The following is a 17,015-nucleotide window of genomic DNA, read 5'->3' as shown; positions in this document are numbered from 1 at the left end:
ATCATAGATCACCCACGCCACAGAGGACAAGTTGCGAGTACTACGGCAGGCACCATCAGCGAAACCAACATAAGGTGCATCATACATCTGCACAAGAAGCGAAAGACACAATAAGTGGCAGTTACGCCTTTAAAACTGACACACATACACACAACACACTTGATAGGGTACATGTATGTACAAAATAAAGTGTACAAGCATCATGCATAGTACTTTTTCAAGTATAGCCCGTTTCAGGGCTTCCCGAGAGGGTTCCCTTCATAATCAATTAGCTCGTAGGCCCCTTTTTGCAAAACTTTCTTGACAATGTAAGGGCCTAGCCACATAGGCTCGAGCTTTCCTGCTCCTAGCTTATCGTTTGCCTGATCGTATAGCAGGACTAAATCTCCCTCAACAAAAGAACGTGGATGTACAGTCTGATCGAAGTGAGTCTTGACTCGCTTCTTTTGTGTTTCGATGGCCAAAGAGGTCAGGCGACGGGTCTCATCTAGCCGTTCCAGGTAAAGAAGGCGTTCTTCTAACGGAGTAGTGTTGGGAAGTAGCTCGACAACCAATTTTAATGAAGGGATTTCACACTCGATTGGAAGGGTAGCCTCTAGTCCATAAACTAGCTGAAATGGAGTGAAACCAGTGGCGTCCTTCACAGAGGTTCGGTAGGCCCACAAGGCAGGGAACAACATCAAATGCCAGTTAGACTTATGCATGCCAACGGTACGCTGAAGCATTGTAACCAAAATCTTATTGATAGCTTCAACTTGGCCATTGGACTGAGGGTAGTATGGAGTCGAACTATCGTGCTGTAAGCCTAGCTGGGTTGTTAGTTCCAACATCATATGATTACGGAAATGCTTCCCGTGATCAGTGACGATGGCTTGAGGGACGCCGAATCGTGAGATAACATGGTTGAATAAAAATTGTGCCGCTGTGTGACCGTCTTCAGTTAACGTAGGCATTGCCTCGGCCCATTTAGTAAAGTAATCAACGGCAACGATAATAAACCCATGCCCCCCGGCCGAGCGAGGGTTACAGGTCATATAATCAATGCCCCATTTTGCAAAAAGGCCGACAGTGACAACAGGGTGCAATGGAGTGGGAGGCGCTCGCATCTTTCGCTGGTATATCTGGCACTCATGACAAGAACGACAGCAAGAATGCAATCCTTAAAGATAGAGGGCCAAAAGTAGCCAGCACGGAGGATTTTTTGGGCAGTAGCATATCCGGACATATGACCACCACAGGCACCAGAGTGGCAGTCATTCAAAACACGCTCAGCTTCCTCGAGAGTTAGACATCGGCGGAGAACAGAGTCAGCCCCGAGGCGATAAAGTGTATCCCCAATGATACGGTATGGTTGAGACTGATGACGAATCCTTCGCCGAGCGTCTTTGGACACGCCAGGGCGAAAGGAGGACATCTGCAGATATATAATGATATCCCCGAACAAGGGGTCAAGGGTGCTAATGAGAAATAAAGTCTCATCCGGAATTTGATCCTCTTTATGAGAGGGCGGGGAAGAAGATGGCAAAGAGCAAAGCAACTCAGCAAAGATAAGGGATTTCTTGGACTTGGCAGTGGTAAATTCCAAGTCGAACTCTTGGAGGATGACAATCCACTTTGAGTACTTGCCCCCCAGCAACTGGCGTGACAAAATATACGTCATGGGGTTGCAATCAGAAATCACGGTAGTAGTGCACAACAGAATATAATGACGGAAACGTTGGACAGCACAAACGACGCCAAAGCCAACTTCTCGACATAAGCATATCGAGTTTCCGTATCTAAAAGATTGCGGCTGAGATAATAGATAACATGCTCAGTGTCATCATCGTCAGTTTGAACGAGAACCATGCCGATAGTGGTGTTGGCGGTAGCCAAATACAGAGTGTAGTCACGATAATAGTTCGGAGGACGGAGCAATGGAGCAGAAACAAGGAGACCCTTGAGATGCTCAAAAGATTCCTGAGCAATGGTATCCCAATGAAAAGGGACATCTCGCTTTAGTAATCGTGTGAAACCTTTGGCCACCTCGGCATAGTTTGGAATGAAACGTCGTAGAAAATTTGCTTTACCCTGCAAGCTTTGCAATTGCTGTAAAGAAGTAGGGGGAGGAAGATTCACTATAGCCTCGACCTTAAGGGGATCCAAACGGATACCCTGTCGGGAGACGACGAACCCGAGAAGTCGGCCGGATTCAACGCAGAACACACATTTGTGAGGATTGAGTCTGATTCGGTAGTATCGACAGCGAAGAAAGATCTCGCGAAGGTGAGTAGGGTGGTCCTGACGTTTGGCTGAATGAGCTGGAAGATCATCCAGGTATGGCTGTACAATGTGTCGAATGTCATGATAGTGCTAGTAGTGATAACGCTTGTGGGCTAGCCCACAAATCGCCTATGTGGGATCGCCTCTGTCGAATGTCATGATAGTGCTAGTGGGATCTGCCCCTCAGGATATGCTTACTTGTCTCAAGCGGTTTGCTCCTTGTCTCCCATTTCAAATCCTTCAAACACCTATCCAAGTTTATCAAGTGTCCTCTGAAGGAAATATGGTGAACATTACGCAAACCCAACCCATCGACATCTCTGTGAAACCAGGGATTGTCGAACATCTTCACATTGGAGTCACTTGTACTCCGGAGGAGATTCAACTTTATTCCAATCTTTTTCACGAATTTTGTGACGTCTTTGCATGGTCCTATGAAGAAATGCCCGGCATTGATCCTAGCATAGTGGTGCATGAGATAATCACGTACCCAGGTGCTAAGCCTGTCCGTCAACGTTTACGCCCTGTACACCCCCGAAAGGCTGCAGCTATTAAGGCCGAAGTAGAGAAGCTTCTTAAAGTTGGTTTTATTTATCCTATCCTGCTCACAGATTGGGTTTCCAATATCGTACCTATGAATAAAAAACAGGGTACAATCCGTGTTTGTGTCGATTATCGTGATATAAATTAGGCATGTCCTAAAGATAATTTTCCCACACCATTCATTGATCAAATTATTGACGAGTGTGCCGGAAGTGAAATGTACTCTTTTATGGACGGTTTTTCTGGATATAACCAGATCAATATTGCTCCCGCTGATCAAGGCAAGACCGCCTTTATCTGCCCATGGGGCACTTTTGCTTATAAGAAGCTCCCTTTCGGTCTCAAAAATGCCGGTGCTACCTTCCAACGTGCAATGTTCTATGCTTTTCATGACATTCGACACATTGTACAGCCATACCTGGATGATCTTCCAGCTCATTCAGCCAAACGTCAGGACCACCCTACTCACCTTCGCGAGATCTTTCTTCGCTGTCGATACTACAGAATCAGACTCAATCCTCACAAATGTGTTGAATCCGGCCGACTTCTCGGGTTCGTCGTCTCCCGACAGGGTATCCGTTTGGATCCCCTTAAGGTCGAGGCTATAGTGAATCTTCCTCCCCCTGCTTCTTTACAACAATTGCAAAGCTTGCAGGGTAAAGCAAATTTTCTACGACGTTTCATTCCAAACTATGCCAAGGTGGCCAAAGGTTTCACACGATTACTAAAGCGAGATGTCCCTTCTCATTGGGATACCATTGCTCAGGAATCTTTTGAGCGTCTCAAGGGTCTCCTTGTTTCTGCTCCATTGCTCTGTCCTCCGAACTATTATCATGACTACACTCTGTATTTGGCTGCCGCCGACACCACTATCGGCATGGTTCTCGTTCAAACTGACGATGATGACACTGAGCATGTTATCTATTATCTCAGCCGCAATATTTTAGATACGGAAACTCGATATGCTTATGTCGAGAAGTTGGCTTTGGCGGTCGTTTGTGCTGTCCAACGTTTCCGTCATTATATTCTGTTGCGCACTACTACCGTGATTTCTGATTGCAACCCCATGACGTATATTTTGTCACGCCAGTTGCTGGGGGGCAAGTACTCAAAGTGGATTGTCATCCTCCAAGAGTTCGACTTGGAATTTACCACTGCCAAGTCCAAGAAATCCCTTGTCTTTGCTGAGTTGCTTTGCTCTTTGCCATCTTCTTCCCCGCCCTCTCATAAAGAGGATCAAATTCCGGATGAGACTTTATTTCTCATTAGCACCCTCGACCCCTGGTACGGGGATATCATTATATATCTGCAGACGTCCTCCTTTTGCCCTAGCGTGTCCAAAGATGCTCGGCGAAGGATTCGTCATCAGTCTCAACCATACCATATCATTGGGGATACACTTTATCGCCTCGGCGCCGACTCTGTTCTCCGCCGATGTCTAACTCTCAAGGAAGCTGAGCGTGTTTTGAATGACTGCCACTCTAGTGCCTGTGGTGGTCATATGTCCGGATATGCTACTGCCCAAAAAATCCTCCGTGCTGGCTACTTTTGGCCCTCTATCTTTAAGGATTGCATTCTTGCCGTCCGTTCTTGTCATGAGTGCCAGATATACCAGCGGAAGATGTGAGCGCCTCCCGCTCCATTGCACCCTATTGTCACCGTCGGCCCTTTTGCAAAATGGGGCATTGATTATATGACCTGTAACCCTCGCTCGGCCGGAGGGCATGGGTTTATTATCGTTGCCGTCGATTACTTTACTAAATGGGCCGAGGCGATGCCTACGTTAACTGAAGATGGTCACACAGCGGCGCAATTTTTATTCAACCATGTTATCTCGTGATTCGGCGTCCCTCAAGCCATCGTCACTGATCACGGGAAGCATTTCCGTAATCATATGATGTCGGAACTAACAACCCAGCTAGGCTTACAGCACGATAGTTCGACTCCATACTACCCTCAGTCCAATGGCCAAGTTGAAGCTATCAATAAGATTTTGGTTACAATGCTTCAGCGTACCGTTGGCATGCATAAGTCTAACTGGCATTTGATGTTGTTCCCTGCCTTGTGGGCCTACCGAACCTTCGTGAAGGACGCCACTGGTTTCACTCCATTTCAGCTAGTTTATGGACTAGAGGCTACCCTTCCAATCGAGTGTGAAATCCCTTCATTAAAATTGGTTGTCGAGCTACTTCCCAACACTACTCCATTAGAAGAACGCCTTCTTTACCTGGAACGGCTAGATGAGACCCGTCGCCTGGCCTATTTGGCCATCGAAACACAAAAGAAGTGAGTCAAGACTCACTTCGATCAGACTGTACATCCACGTTCTTTTGTTGAGGGAGATTTAGTCCTGCTATACGATCAGGCAAACGATAAGCTAGGAGCAGGAAAGCTCGAGCCTATGTGGCTAGGCCCTTACATTGTCAAGAAAGTTTTGCAAAAAGGGGCCTACGAGCTAATTGATTATGAAGGGAACCCTCTCGGGAAGCCCCGAAACGGGCTGTATTTGAAAAAGTACTATGCATGATGCTTGTACACTTTATTTTGTACATACATGTACTCTAGCAAGTGTGTTGTGTGTATGTGTGTTAGTTTTAAAGGCGTAACTGCCACTTATTGTGTCTTTCGCTTCTTCTGCAGATGTCTGATGCACCTTATGTTAGTTTCGCTGATGGTGCCTGCCGTAGTACTCGCAACTTGTCCTCTACGGCGTGGGTGATCTATGATCCTCATGGCGAGCTGATAGATTTTCAAGGTGTGTGTTTGGGTCGTACCACTAACAATGTCGCCGAATATTGTGCTGTAATCGAGTTACTTACTGAAGCAATTAATCTCGGCATTCGTGCATTGGTAGTGAACCTGGACTCTCAACTTGTCGTCCACCAGCTCAACGGGCAATATTCCGTCAGAGACCATCGCATTCTAAGGTTGTATTTACGTGTGAGATTGTTAGAAAGGAACTTTGATTTTATCACATATCAGCATATTCCACGACAATTAAACACATTATCTGATGCATTGGCTAATCATGTATTAGATAGACATTTGCGTAATTTGTAATCAAAACATTATACAAGCAAGCACATAAAAACACAATAATAAACCATAGGCATATCTATATATATACGTGTGTGTCATAATGTTTGCGCCATGCGCGTTACATAGTCCAAAAATTAATACATGTTTGAATCTCATATGGCCGGAGACAACATGTCTCTCAAAAATATGCAAAAATGAAACCTAGGCGTCTAATCACGGTGATGCTCATGATAGCATGTCACCGCTCACACCAAACGTCTCAGCAGACGGTGGACGCGAGTTGGTACTCCCACTGTGTGCCTCTGGTACGCGAAGGGCACATCCGCCAATCTGGCATAGTCTGGAATCCCTCGAGTGAATCCCTCAAGGTTCTGTACTAGCTCTTCACCCACACCACCCTCTACCTGAGGGTCGACTGCGGGTTGTACCCTCCGTGCTATGTGAGACAGACCAGTTGGTCGCTCTGCACCAACATCTGCATACATATATATAGCTGTTGTCAGAGACATGCATGTATTACAAAAAAAAATTATTAAATACATTAAAAACATCAAAAACACAAAGAGTTCTTACCAAGCTCCTCATCCCAGTCTTCTCCCGCAGGCAATGGGAGATCTGGGTCTCCAGTAAAATCGGTGCCCGCATAGGGCCAATCCTCTATAACGATCATCTGGTGATGAAGCCATATGAAGAACTCGGGCCTCCAGGCCATCTGCTGGCCCCCTCCTCCTCTGGGCATGAGTGTTGCCCATCGAGTCATCCTCGATTCCCGTGGCACTGGATCTGCCACTATACCTCCCTGAATCCGGAAAATCAGCAGTCGCTCCAAGAAGAAGGATACCACAATGGATCCATACCCGAACTGTTTGTTGCCCCCACGCTTACACTTCGTAAGCTGTCTCTTGATGTTAAGGGTCACAGCTGTGGCCCAGTCAAACAGAGTAGGGTTGAGACACTCGGTTGCCAGCAGTAAATGATTCTTGCTGGCCTCATGGGGCACCTGTACCCTAGCCGTCCGTGTGATAGTGAATAGTATCACCCGTAGCACTAGGTCTGGAACTGTGACGATATCTACCTTGGCACTGTTCGATCCAAACTGTGCCCCCGGACAAACCCGTTCCATCACCTCCCCCATCTTTTCTCCGGAAGGCCTACTTCCAGTCAAAATGGGTCGTGCACCTCTCCGCGATAACCCAGTGATAAAATAGACATCGGAAACATCCAGCTCCAATGTCTGATCTCGCAAGCGGAATACCTGATCCTCTATGTCCCAAGCATCCACGATAAATCGTAGTATCTCCGGTTGTGCACGCAAATAGGAGGTGAGGAAAAACTGCTTTAAGCCGCAATCCCTCAAAGCATCCATGCAGGCTTCATCCTCTAGTGCCAGAGCATCTATAGCATCATGCTCTCTTTCTCTCCATTCTACAACCATTTTGACGAATCCCTGCAACCATAAAGTCGAAAATACCATCATTAGATCACTGGTGAAACCATAATTCAAGGAAATTTGCAAAGTTAACGGTATATTCCACGGGAAAATTAGGTCGCGCGGGTGGCGCGACTGTTTTCAAAACAGTCGTGCCAATGGCGTGCCCCCTTTTGGAAAATAATCCCATTGGCGCAGTCCCGAGTGGGAAACCCGCGCCAATGGCGCAACCCTAAATTTTGCAAATCCCCTTGCAGGGGATCCGTCTGTGGATGAAAAATTGAAAAAATGGAACGAAAATGAAGCTAAGGACAAGACCTCTTACCTGCTCCAGATGGCGGCTCGATTGCTTTCCTGGATTGATCACAATCGACGGTTGAAGTTTGCACCCAAAACCCTCCAATGGTAAACTCACAAGGTGAAAAGTAAAAAGTGAATTTGTTTTTTACCATTTCGCTATTTTATAGCATTTTTTGACCTAAAATACATTAAAAATATTATTTTTTGGGTATTTTTGAATATATTTATATCAAAATGGGTTTTACGCTGTTTTTGGTATGATGACAGGTGTTGGTGCAACTCAAGCGACGAAACGAGCTCCTTTTTTCTACTTTTTCAAGCTCGGTAAAACATGTGAAAAGGTTACTTTGAGGTCCGCTTTCAACTCTTTTCTGACCGTTTAAAGACGAAAAGATTGCCGAGTTACTCCTCTTGACTCATTAAACTTTAATAAGGGGCGGTCGTTTTAAGTTCTTTTTGTCGACCGTTAAAACATAAAAAGATTACCGGGTTTTTGTCGTTTCAGACTCGTTAATGGTTACGAAACGACGTGGTTTTGATCACTTTTTTACTTTTTCAGGTCGAAATCACTATTTATGAAAAGTACTCCTCGATCGTAATGGTCGGGCGGTTCTTTCGAGCATTGTTTTATACTTTTTCGGGCTCGAGAGACACAACGTTACGAAAAAGGACACCCTTGAAGTTTCCTTTTCTGCTGTCTTTTCAAACTCTCTAAACATGAAAAGACGTCGAGTTCTTCCTTTGTCAGACTCGTTAAAACCTGATGACATTGGATTTTGTCGAAATGACGCACCACAAGCATATGCTATCCCCATCAAGCTTGTTAAAAATAATTGGGGTACTCGCCAGGAATGGCGGGGGAAAAATGGAACCATAATTATTGTCGTGTCGGCAATATGTTGCTCTTGAACATGGCACTTGTCTGCTTTCGTGTCTGGGTAGGGATATCTCATCTCATTTTTCACTTGCCTCCGTGGATTTGGGTAATCTTGTTTGACCTCTCATCTGCTCATTGCCTCGTCACCATGATCTCTGATCCATTGATGTCAAATACTGCCAATTCCACTATCGTGCCGCCGATATGTTCAAGAGAAGTTGACCTCTGCAGAAAAACAACCTCCCTCTGATAGCTCACATAATCCAGATTCACAACATTATCTCTCTGTCTCGTGTCGCTGATGTGGGAAACATCATGGCCCACCTTCGATCAAGGTCACTTCCTGTCGACTTCAGCTCATTATCCAGGAAGCTAATCTAGAGACTCCCTTCTGGTGCCTTGGAGCTTGCATGCCTCAATGGTAGGTGCTTCGTGTTCGACGTGAGGTTTTCATCATTGGCCTCCAATCGAATGATTCTACGGGTGTTCAACGCCAGATCACTAATTCACACGCCGTAGATTGTACCTATAGTACCTTGAGGGCCATTGTCATTATTGGTGGTACCTCTCGCGTCTGTTAACGGTTTTCATTATTGACTGGTAATCAGACGATGTTCATGCATGTTCGACTTCAGCTCATATATTCGCATGCTTGAACTTGTACTTTTGTTCGGGTCGAGATGGAGCGCAAGACCCTGGATTTTGTCTGTTGTAATCCACGCGTGATTCTTGTTACATGACTCATTCACTGGATGGATGCGACCATACCTGAGTCGATTCATTAATCCTAACCAGATGGCTGCGCCCATACTATGGATCTAGATTATTATGTACTCTCTTATGGATGGCTGCGACCATACCACATATATCATGTACTTGAGCTATCAGTTGTATCTCTCGATGCAGATTCTCGGCGACAGCTACATGTGTTCTTGTAAAGCATTTCACCCCTCTCTCCCTCTCGGACTTCATGCTTTAGGGGGCATCTGTTACACAGTAATTTGTCACCGTTGGTCACCGTCCCTGTTACCCCTTTCCCGTACTTTGGAGGACTCATTCCGGGACCTGTGAGCAGTGACATAACTTAAAAACACTTGCATTATGTTCCCCTAAGTATGGACTTCATGTGCCCTGAAAACACCTCCTGCAAAATATCCCTGAAAAGTGCCCTTTTTCCATTAGCGCGGGTCCACAATGTACTACCCGCGCCAATGAACGAGATCCTCAAAAGAAGGCGCGCCCATTGGCGCTCTGTCTTAGAGTAACACCCACACCAATGAAGTTTGGAAAAGATTTTTAACAAACACGCGCCCGGATGTTTTTTCCCTTCAAGTCATGAAGTCTTTTGAGGATAAAGCTAATCTTCTAGATGTCGAGGTTCGTCATCTATCCCTTACATCTATCCACAACGGATTTTTGGAGATAATGCCAATCCATAATGGGTGTCTTGATTCATTGTATTTTCTTCCCGTTCTCCATCTATAAAAGTCTGTCCTCATGCATTTGACAAGCTAGTTTTTGAGTAGTGGTGATAGTGCTAGTAGTGATAACGCTTGTCTTGAGTGATAGTAAGAGTTTTGGAGTATAGGGAGGTTATGCTGCCAGAATTCTGAGCTGTGTATTCATCATCAAAGAGAGAGAAAGGTCTATTGCAAGACATATGTAGCTGCTCGCCCAGCCAGAGGAGAGATTCAACGTCAGAACTTTGGTTGTACTTTTCTTTGTTGATTATTCATTAATAAACGACTATCATTATGGTTCCGATCTTACTGTTCGCTATGATAATGTTTGATCTATATCTTTTCTGACTGATATATAGTTGTATTTAGTGGATTTTATGCTTGTATTCGCTTTGTTCTTTGCATGTGCAGGTATCCATTCGCGGAGATCGTGAGGATCGTGACCTGCCGAAGCAAGGGAACGGGAGTATCAACTCTTCTACGACACTAGCGTTGGACTCCAGGTTGGTTCTCATAATCCACTTTCAGTTTGCAACTAGGAACTTACATGGTAGCGTTAATTGATTGTTGCTAGACCCATTTTGGGATAGTGGGATCGCCTCTGTCCGCAGAGGGGATTTACCTCTCCAACACTTCCCTCTCCATGTGGGGACTTAGAACTCTCTCCAGCAATTCTAGTATTCCTCTCTTCATAGAGGGCTCTAACCATGTCAATTAAGTCATAGAAAGATTTCTTGAATGCTTCCTCTTCTGAAAGACCTCCAGTCTCTCCTGATCCAGACATGATGGCTTTGGATTCAAGCTCAGCTTTTGGTATTGCTTGTACCTCCTCAGTTTCAATGAAGGTAAAACTTGAGGTGCCTCAAGTGCATCTAGAATTGGAACTCTGGGTGGAGGTTGTGGCCTTGTGGCTCTCCTTCTGGGCATTACCTCAGGAGTTTCAACCAATAGTTTCCCTTCTTCTCTCTGCATCTTTAACCTTGTAAGCATCACAAATTTGCAACCATTAAAACCCTACTTGCACAAAACTCAAGCAATCAAGAAAATAACCTTTTCTCTGATACCAACTTGATCTGTTGTTGAATGTTAGTTTTGTTGTGTTAATTTAAACTTCAGATTAGAAAAATTATTTCTTATCATTTTCTTCATGTGCATAGGTTTCCTTTATGGTGTTTGTGAATGAACAAGTAAATTTTGTCAATTTTTATGTCAAATTAATGAGAAAAATAGCATGGGACTAAAGTGTTTAACAACAACAAACAAATGTACAACAAACCATCAAAATGAACTCTTAACAAAGTGTTTTGATGAAGGAGTTCAACCCTCCTGGGCTACATCTCCTTGGTCCACCTTCCATGGCTTGGGCCTCTGTATTAGCTCAAAATGAAAAAAAAAAGTGTCGTTTACAATACTTTACTTCTCTTGAAACCTGCTTCAACATGCTCAGAACATCAAAATCATCTAAGAATGACTTCTTATGATCCCAATTTGATCAAAAATTGAAAAGGTTATGGCAAAAACAGTTTCTCCTATGAATTCTCCACTAAAACTGGAGGAAATCTAGTTAACTCCATTAAATATGGAGTTAGCACTGAATTTATGGGACTGCCAAAGATGCCGCCAAACTAAATTGTGCATTAATTAATGGGTAATCTCAGATTAATTAATGTTATGCGTGATTAGTGCTTAATATGACATGTTTTGGTTAACCGTTAGCTGAAGATTATGTAATAGTGGTCACATGGGAGGGGGTTGGCCCTCTCCTCCCCCAGTCGCCAAGTGTTAACACACCAAATACATTTTGCGACCATAGTCTTGTAAGAACCACCAACACGGTAGAACGGTAAGATGTGGGCATAGTGCAGTGCAAGTCATGGGTTCGACTCCCCAGCCTGCCATAAACTTTTGCCACAATGCGCATTAATGCCAAGCCTTTGGGGAGGGACACATGGCAGCCTCTGGGATTGCCACATGTCCCCTTCTCATTGGTCCTTCCTCCACCAATAAGAAACTGCCAATTCACCACATTGCAAGCCAACCACAATGCGCCACTTGGCGAGATGCCACTACCAATTGACCAACCTTGACCTAGCCAGTCACCTACCACGTCATCAGTATAGACTGCTGACTATGGAGTGACTGTACCTTTTTTTCAAAAATTCCTCTGTATGGCAAAGTGAACAGAAAGAAATATCTTCCTCATATGAGCTCCGTTTTGAGTGAAACAAGCTGCGTTGGGATCGTATCGTCGAGACAAATGCAGTTGTTCAATGTTTGAACAATTATGAGCACTTTTATTTTTGAGCTAAATAATGATCACTTAATCACCATCCTTTGTGAGGTGGTATTTATTTTTGCGCCGAAAGAAAACTACCTTTTTTTCATATAGATATGGACTTCCTAAGATAATTCCATAGATTTCCAAAAGCACAACATATAACTCTACCTCATCAACTAATTTAGAAGCAATAACAAATCTAGCCCTACATTGCTTGGTTACTTGTAATTTTTCTTTATTGCTTACCCAACCAAGATGGTATGGACTCGGTTGAGGCTTAGTTTCAAGGCATAACTTTTTCACTAAGGACTCTAAGATGAAAAATCATCCATTGTAGGAATATGTGCAAACTCTTCAGTATCCATAATTAATGGAGGTTCATAAAGCTTCAGGTTTTCAACATTTACCACTGAGTACATTTGCATATAATCGGGAAAGTCAAAATGAAAAGCATTGTCTCCAATATTTTCCAATATGGTGAAGTGACCATGTCAAATGGGTATCAATTTCTTTCTCCCTTCATTCTATTCTTGCTAATGTGGAGCCATACCTTGTCCCCAACTTGAAACTGATGGTCAACTCGATGCTTATCATGTCGAGTTTTATACTAAGCTTGACTCTTCTCTAACTGCTCTTGTACTGCCTAATGAATCACCTGTATCCATTGAATAAACTTTCGTGCTTTGTCCCTATCCTCTCGTTCATTTCCATCCTCATCTTTCCCAAAGACCATGTCTAATGGATCCCTTGGTATAACCAAAACATGTCTCAAACGGTGAACTCTGTGTGGATGAATGTGTTTCTCGATTGTATGCATGTTGCACATAAGGAAGTTTTTCATCCCACAAATACAAATATGGACTTCCCAAAATGATTCTTGAGATGTCAAGTGGAACTACATCTAACTCAACTTCATCAATGAACTTTTCAGTAATGGTAAACCTAAATAAGAATTTCCTTGTAACCTGTAAATTTGCATTATTGACTATCCAACCCAAGGGATATGGATTATGATAAAGTACAATTTCAAGGTTAAGCTTTTTGACCAAGTCTTTTGAAATTAAGTTCGATTGTGACCCGATATCAAATAATGCATCAATATTTGTATGATCTGAAATTACCCTTACATGGAACAACTCTATCCTTGATTATTCATTTAGAGTGTTGTTGTGACTATGTGAGGAACTAGTGCTTGCAATAACTTCTTTTCCTTTTGTGACCATGACTAAAATCTTGGTCTCATCACCAGAATTAGATCCAAGATCATGTTGTGTGTGAGAGGTCGTCTTTTGTTTCCCCTTATTGTTTGGTTTCTTAGGCCTTAATTCAGGATGTAATTTCCAACAGGGGGTTTCATCATGCCCCACTTTGGAACAATGTTGGCATATAGTTTTCTCCCCTTATTTATTTACACTTGCATTCTTATTTCCCTTCCATTTTCCACCCTTCTCTTTCTCCTTACCCTTGAATGGATTCTTCTTGCTACCCTCTTCTTGAATGTTCTTTCCTCTCGCTTCAAGGTGTGTGGCTTGCACACATACCTCATCTAAATTGCTTGGATTGAACATAAGGATAGTGTGTTTTATGTAGGAATGTAAACCCCCAATATATTTCAATAGTGTATCTTGGGATTTCAAGTTTAATTCTAACAACAAAGCCCTCTTCCAAAACTCTTGGGTATAGTCTTGAACTTTTTGGTCCTTGAGTTGCCTAAAATTTTTCCAACTCATAATGGCTTTTTGCATATAGGATAAATATAAAACTGTCTTTTAATTTAAGAAATAAATTGAACCAAAGAAATGGATATCTTACCATGAATTCACATTTCCTCTTGAGTCTTTGCTTCCCACCAAACTAGTGTTTCTCCTTCTAGGCTCAATGAAGCCAACTGGATCTTAATTCCATCTTCTTGAAGGTTCTGAATTCTGCAATAAACCTCCAATTGTCAAATCCAATTATCTAACTTTTCTGCATTGACCTCACCATTGTACATGGGAAGTTCAAACTTAATGTTCAATTTGAGTAAGGGAGCTTTTTCTTTTGGGGTTTTTGAATGAGTATGAACAATTTTTGTGGTGGAAGTGGAAGATGATGTTGTTTGTGATGATGAGGATGATGAAGATGATGAGGAAGACGATGAAGATGGATGAGGCTTTCCTTCATTACCCTTTGAATCCTTCTTTTCATCTTTTTTATCTTCTGAGCTTCCCTTTCCATGTGGGGACTTAGAACTCTCTCCATCAATTATAGTATTCCTCTCTTCATAGAGGACTCTAACCATGTCAATTAAGTCATAGAAAGATTTCTTGAATGCTTCCTCTTCTAAAAGACCTTCAATCTCTCCTACTCCAGACATGATGGCTTTAGATTCAAGCTCAACTTCTGGTACTGCTTGTACCTCCTTATTTCAATTAAAGGTAAAACTTGAGGTGCCTCAAGTGCAGTTGGAATTGGAACTTTGGGAGGAGATTGTGGCCTTGTGGATCTCCTTCTTTTGGGAATTACCTCAGGAGTTTCAACCAATAGTTTCCCTTCTCCTCTCTCCAACTTTAACCTTGTAAGCATCACAAATTTGCAACCATTAAAACCCTACCTGCACAAAACTCAAGCAATCAAGCAAATAACATTTGCTCTAATACCAACTTGATATGTTGTTGAATGTTAGTTTTGTTGTGCTAATTTCAACTTCAGAATTAAAAAAAATAAAAAAATCTTATCATTTGCTTCATGTGCATAGGTTTGCTTTATGGTGTTTGTGAATGAACAGGGAAATTTTGTCAAGTTTTATGTCAAATTCATGAGAAAAATAGCATGAAAGTAAAGTGTTGAACACCAACAAAAAAATGTACAACAAAACATCAAAATTAACTCTTAACACAATGTTTTGATGAAGGAGTTCACCCCTCTTGGGCTACATCTTCTTGGTCCACTTTCCATGGCTTGGGTCTCTGTATTAGTTCAAAATGAAAAAAAAAAAAAGAAAAGAAAAAAAGAAAGAGTGTTTTTTACAATGCTCTGCTGCTCCTAAAACCTACTTCAACATGCTCAGAACATCAAAATCATCTAAGAATGACTCTTTTTGTTCCCAATTTGGTTAAAAATTAAAAAAGTTATGGCCAAAACAGTTTCTCCTAGGAATTCTCCACTAAAACCGGAGGAACTCTAGTTAACTCCATTAAATCCAGAGTTAGTGCCAAATTTAGGGATGCCATAGATTCCACCAAACTAAACTGTGCATTAATTAATGGGTAATCTCGGATTAATTAATGTTAAACCTTATTAGCACTTAATCTGGTGTGTTTTGGTTAACCGTTAACTAGTGGTTATATAATAGTGGTCGCATGGGAGGGGGCTAGCCCTCTCCTCCCCCAGCCACCAAGTGTTAACACACCAAATACATTTTGCGACCATAGCCTTGTAAGAACCACCAACGCGGTAGAATGGTAAGACGTGGGCATAGTGCAGTGCAGGTCACGAGTTTGACTCCCTAGCTTGCCATAAAATTTTGCCACAATGCGCACTGATGCCAAGGCTTTGGGGAGGGACACGTGTCAGCCTTTGGTGCCACATGTTGCCTTCTCATTGGTCCTTCCTCCACCAATAAGAAACCACCAACTCACCACACTACAGACCAACCACAATGCACCACTTGACGAGATCCCATTAGCCATTGACCAACCTTGACCTACCTAGTCACCTACCACATCATCAGTACAGACTGTTGACTATGGAGTGACTGTAGCTTTTTTTTTAATTCCTCTGTTTGGCAAAGTGAATAGAATGCAATATCTTCCTCATACGAGTTCCATTTTGAGCGAAACGAGTTGCATTGGGATCGTATCACCAAGATGAACGCAATTGTTCAATGTTTGAGAAATTATGAGCACTTTGATTTTTGAGCTAAATAATGATCACTTGATCACCATCCTTTTTGAGGTGGTATTTATTTTCGTGCCGAAAGAAAACTGCCTTTCTGTCATATAGATACAAATTTCCGAAGATAATTCCATATATGTCCAAAGGCGCAACATATAACTCTACCTCATCAACTAATTTAGAAGCAATAACAAATCTGGCCCTACATTACTTGGCTACTTGTAATTTTACTTTATCACTTACCCAACCAAGAGGGTATGGACTCGGATGAGGCTTAGTTTCAAGGCCTAACTTTTTCACTAAGGACTCTGAGATTAAATTTTCTTGGGAACCTGAATCGAACAGAGTTTCCACCCTTGTGTGTTTTATAATAACTCTAATGTGGAATAATTTAATTCTCTTTTTCTCATTACTTACAGGCTCATTCAAATATCTAGTACTTGGCAATGAATCAGAATTATTATTAATAGAAGGAGTACCTTTCGCACCCATCGTTGTGATCAATGTCTCATCGCCAAAATCTGATCCAAGGTCCTATTGCATTGTTGCCACTATCTTCTGCTTTTCCTTTCTGCCGAATCTCTTTGGTCTCAACTCCGGATGTAGCTTCCAACAGTGGTCCTCGTCATGACCTTCTCTCTTGCAATGCGTGCAAGATGGAGTTGCTCCGTCCTCTTTATTGGTTACAACGGTCTTCTTAGCCTTCCCCTTGCCTTTCTTCTAGAATTTTCCATGCTGAGGGTTGAACGGTGTTTTCTTGGCTTGATCATCTATGTCATTCTTGCCTCAGATTTCAAGATGAATCACCTTTACACTGGCCGCATCAATCGTAGTAGGCTTGAACAATAACAGTGAGTGTCTTATGTAACTATGTAGTGCACCAACATACTTAGTTACAGTCTCGGGCAAATCTAATGAGATGCCCAAATTCAATGCTTGTTTATGAAATTC

The 17,015-nt window shown here is 42.7% G+C and overlaps 1 protein-coding gene across 1 annotated transcript in view; it reads left to right on the top strand.

Annotated features, from left to right (window-relative positions):
- The window catches only part of LOC149244838 (disease resistance protein L6-like), a 34,560-nt gene extending 18,059 nt beyond the window's left edge, over nucleotides 1-16,501 (top strand). Inside the window, exon 3 of the mRNA XM_089371654.1 lies at nucleotides 16,484-16,501. Within this exon, the coding sequence (XP_089227780.1) occupies nucleotides 16,484-16,501 (18 nt within the window). The remainder of the gene's footprint in view (nucleotides 1-16,483) is intronic.
- Nucleotides 16,502-17,015: the final 514 nt, after the last annotated feature.

Source organism: Pinus tabuliformis, chromosome 8 (genome assembly GCF_031772625.1).
Source record: "Pinus tabuliformis cultivar Carrire ecotype Pingquan chromosome 8, CPIR1, whole genome shotgun sequence".
Classification (NCBI taxonomy): domain Eukaryota; kingdom Viridiplantae; phylum Streptophyta; class Pinopsida; order Pinales; family Pinaceae; genus Pinus; species Pinus tabuliformis.
The sequence above is the reverse complement of the archived record's forward strand: the minus strand, read 5'-3'. Positions and strand labels throughout refer to the sequence as shown.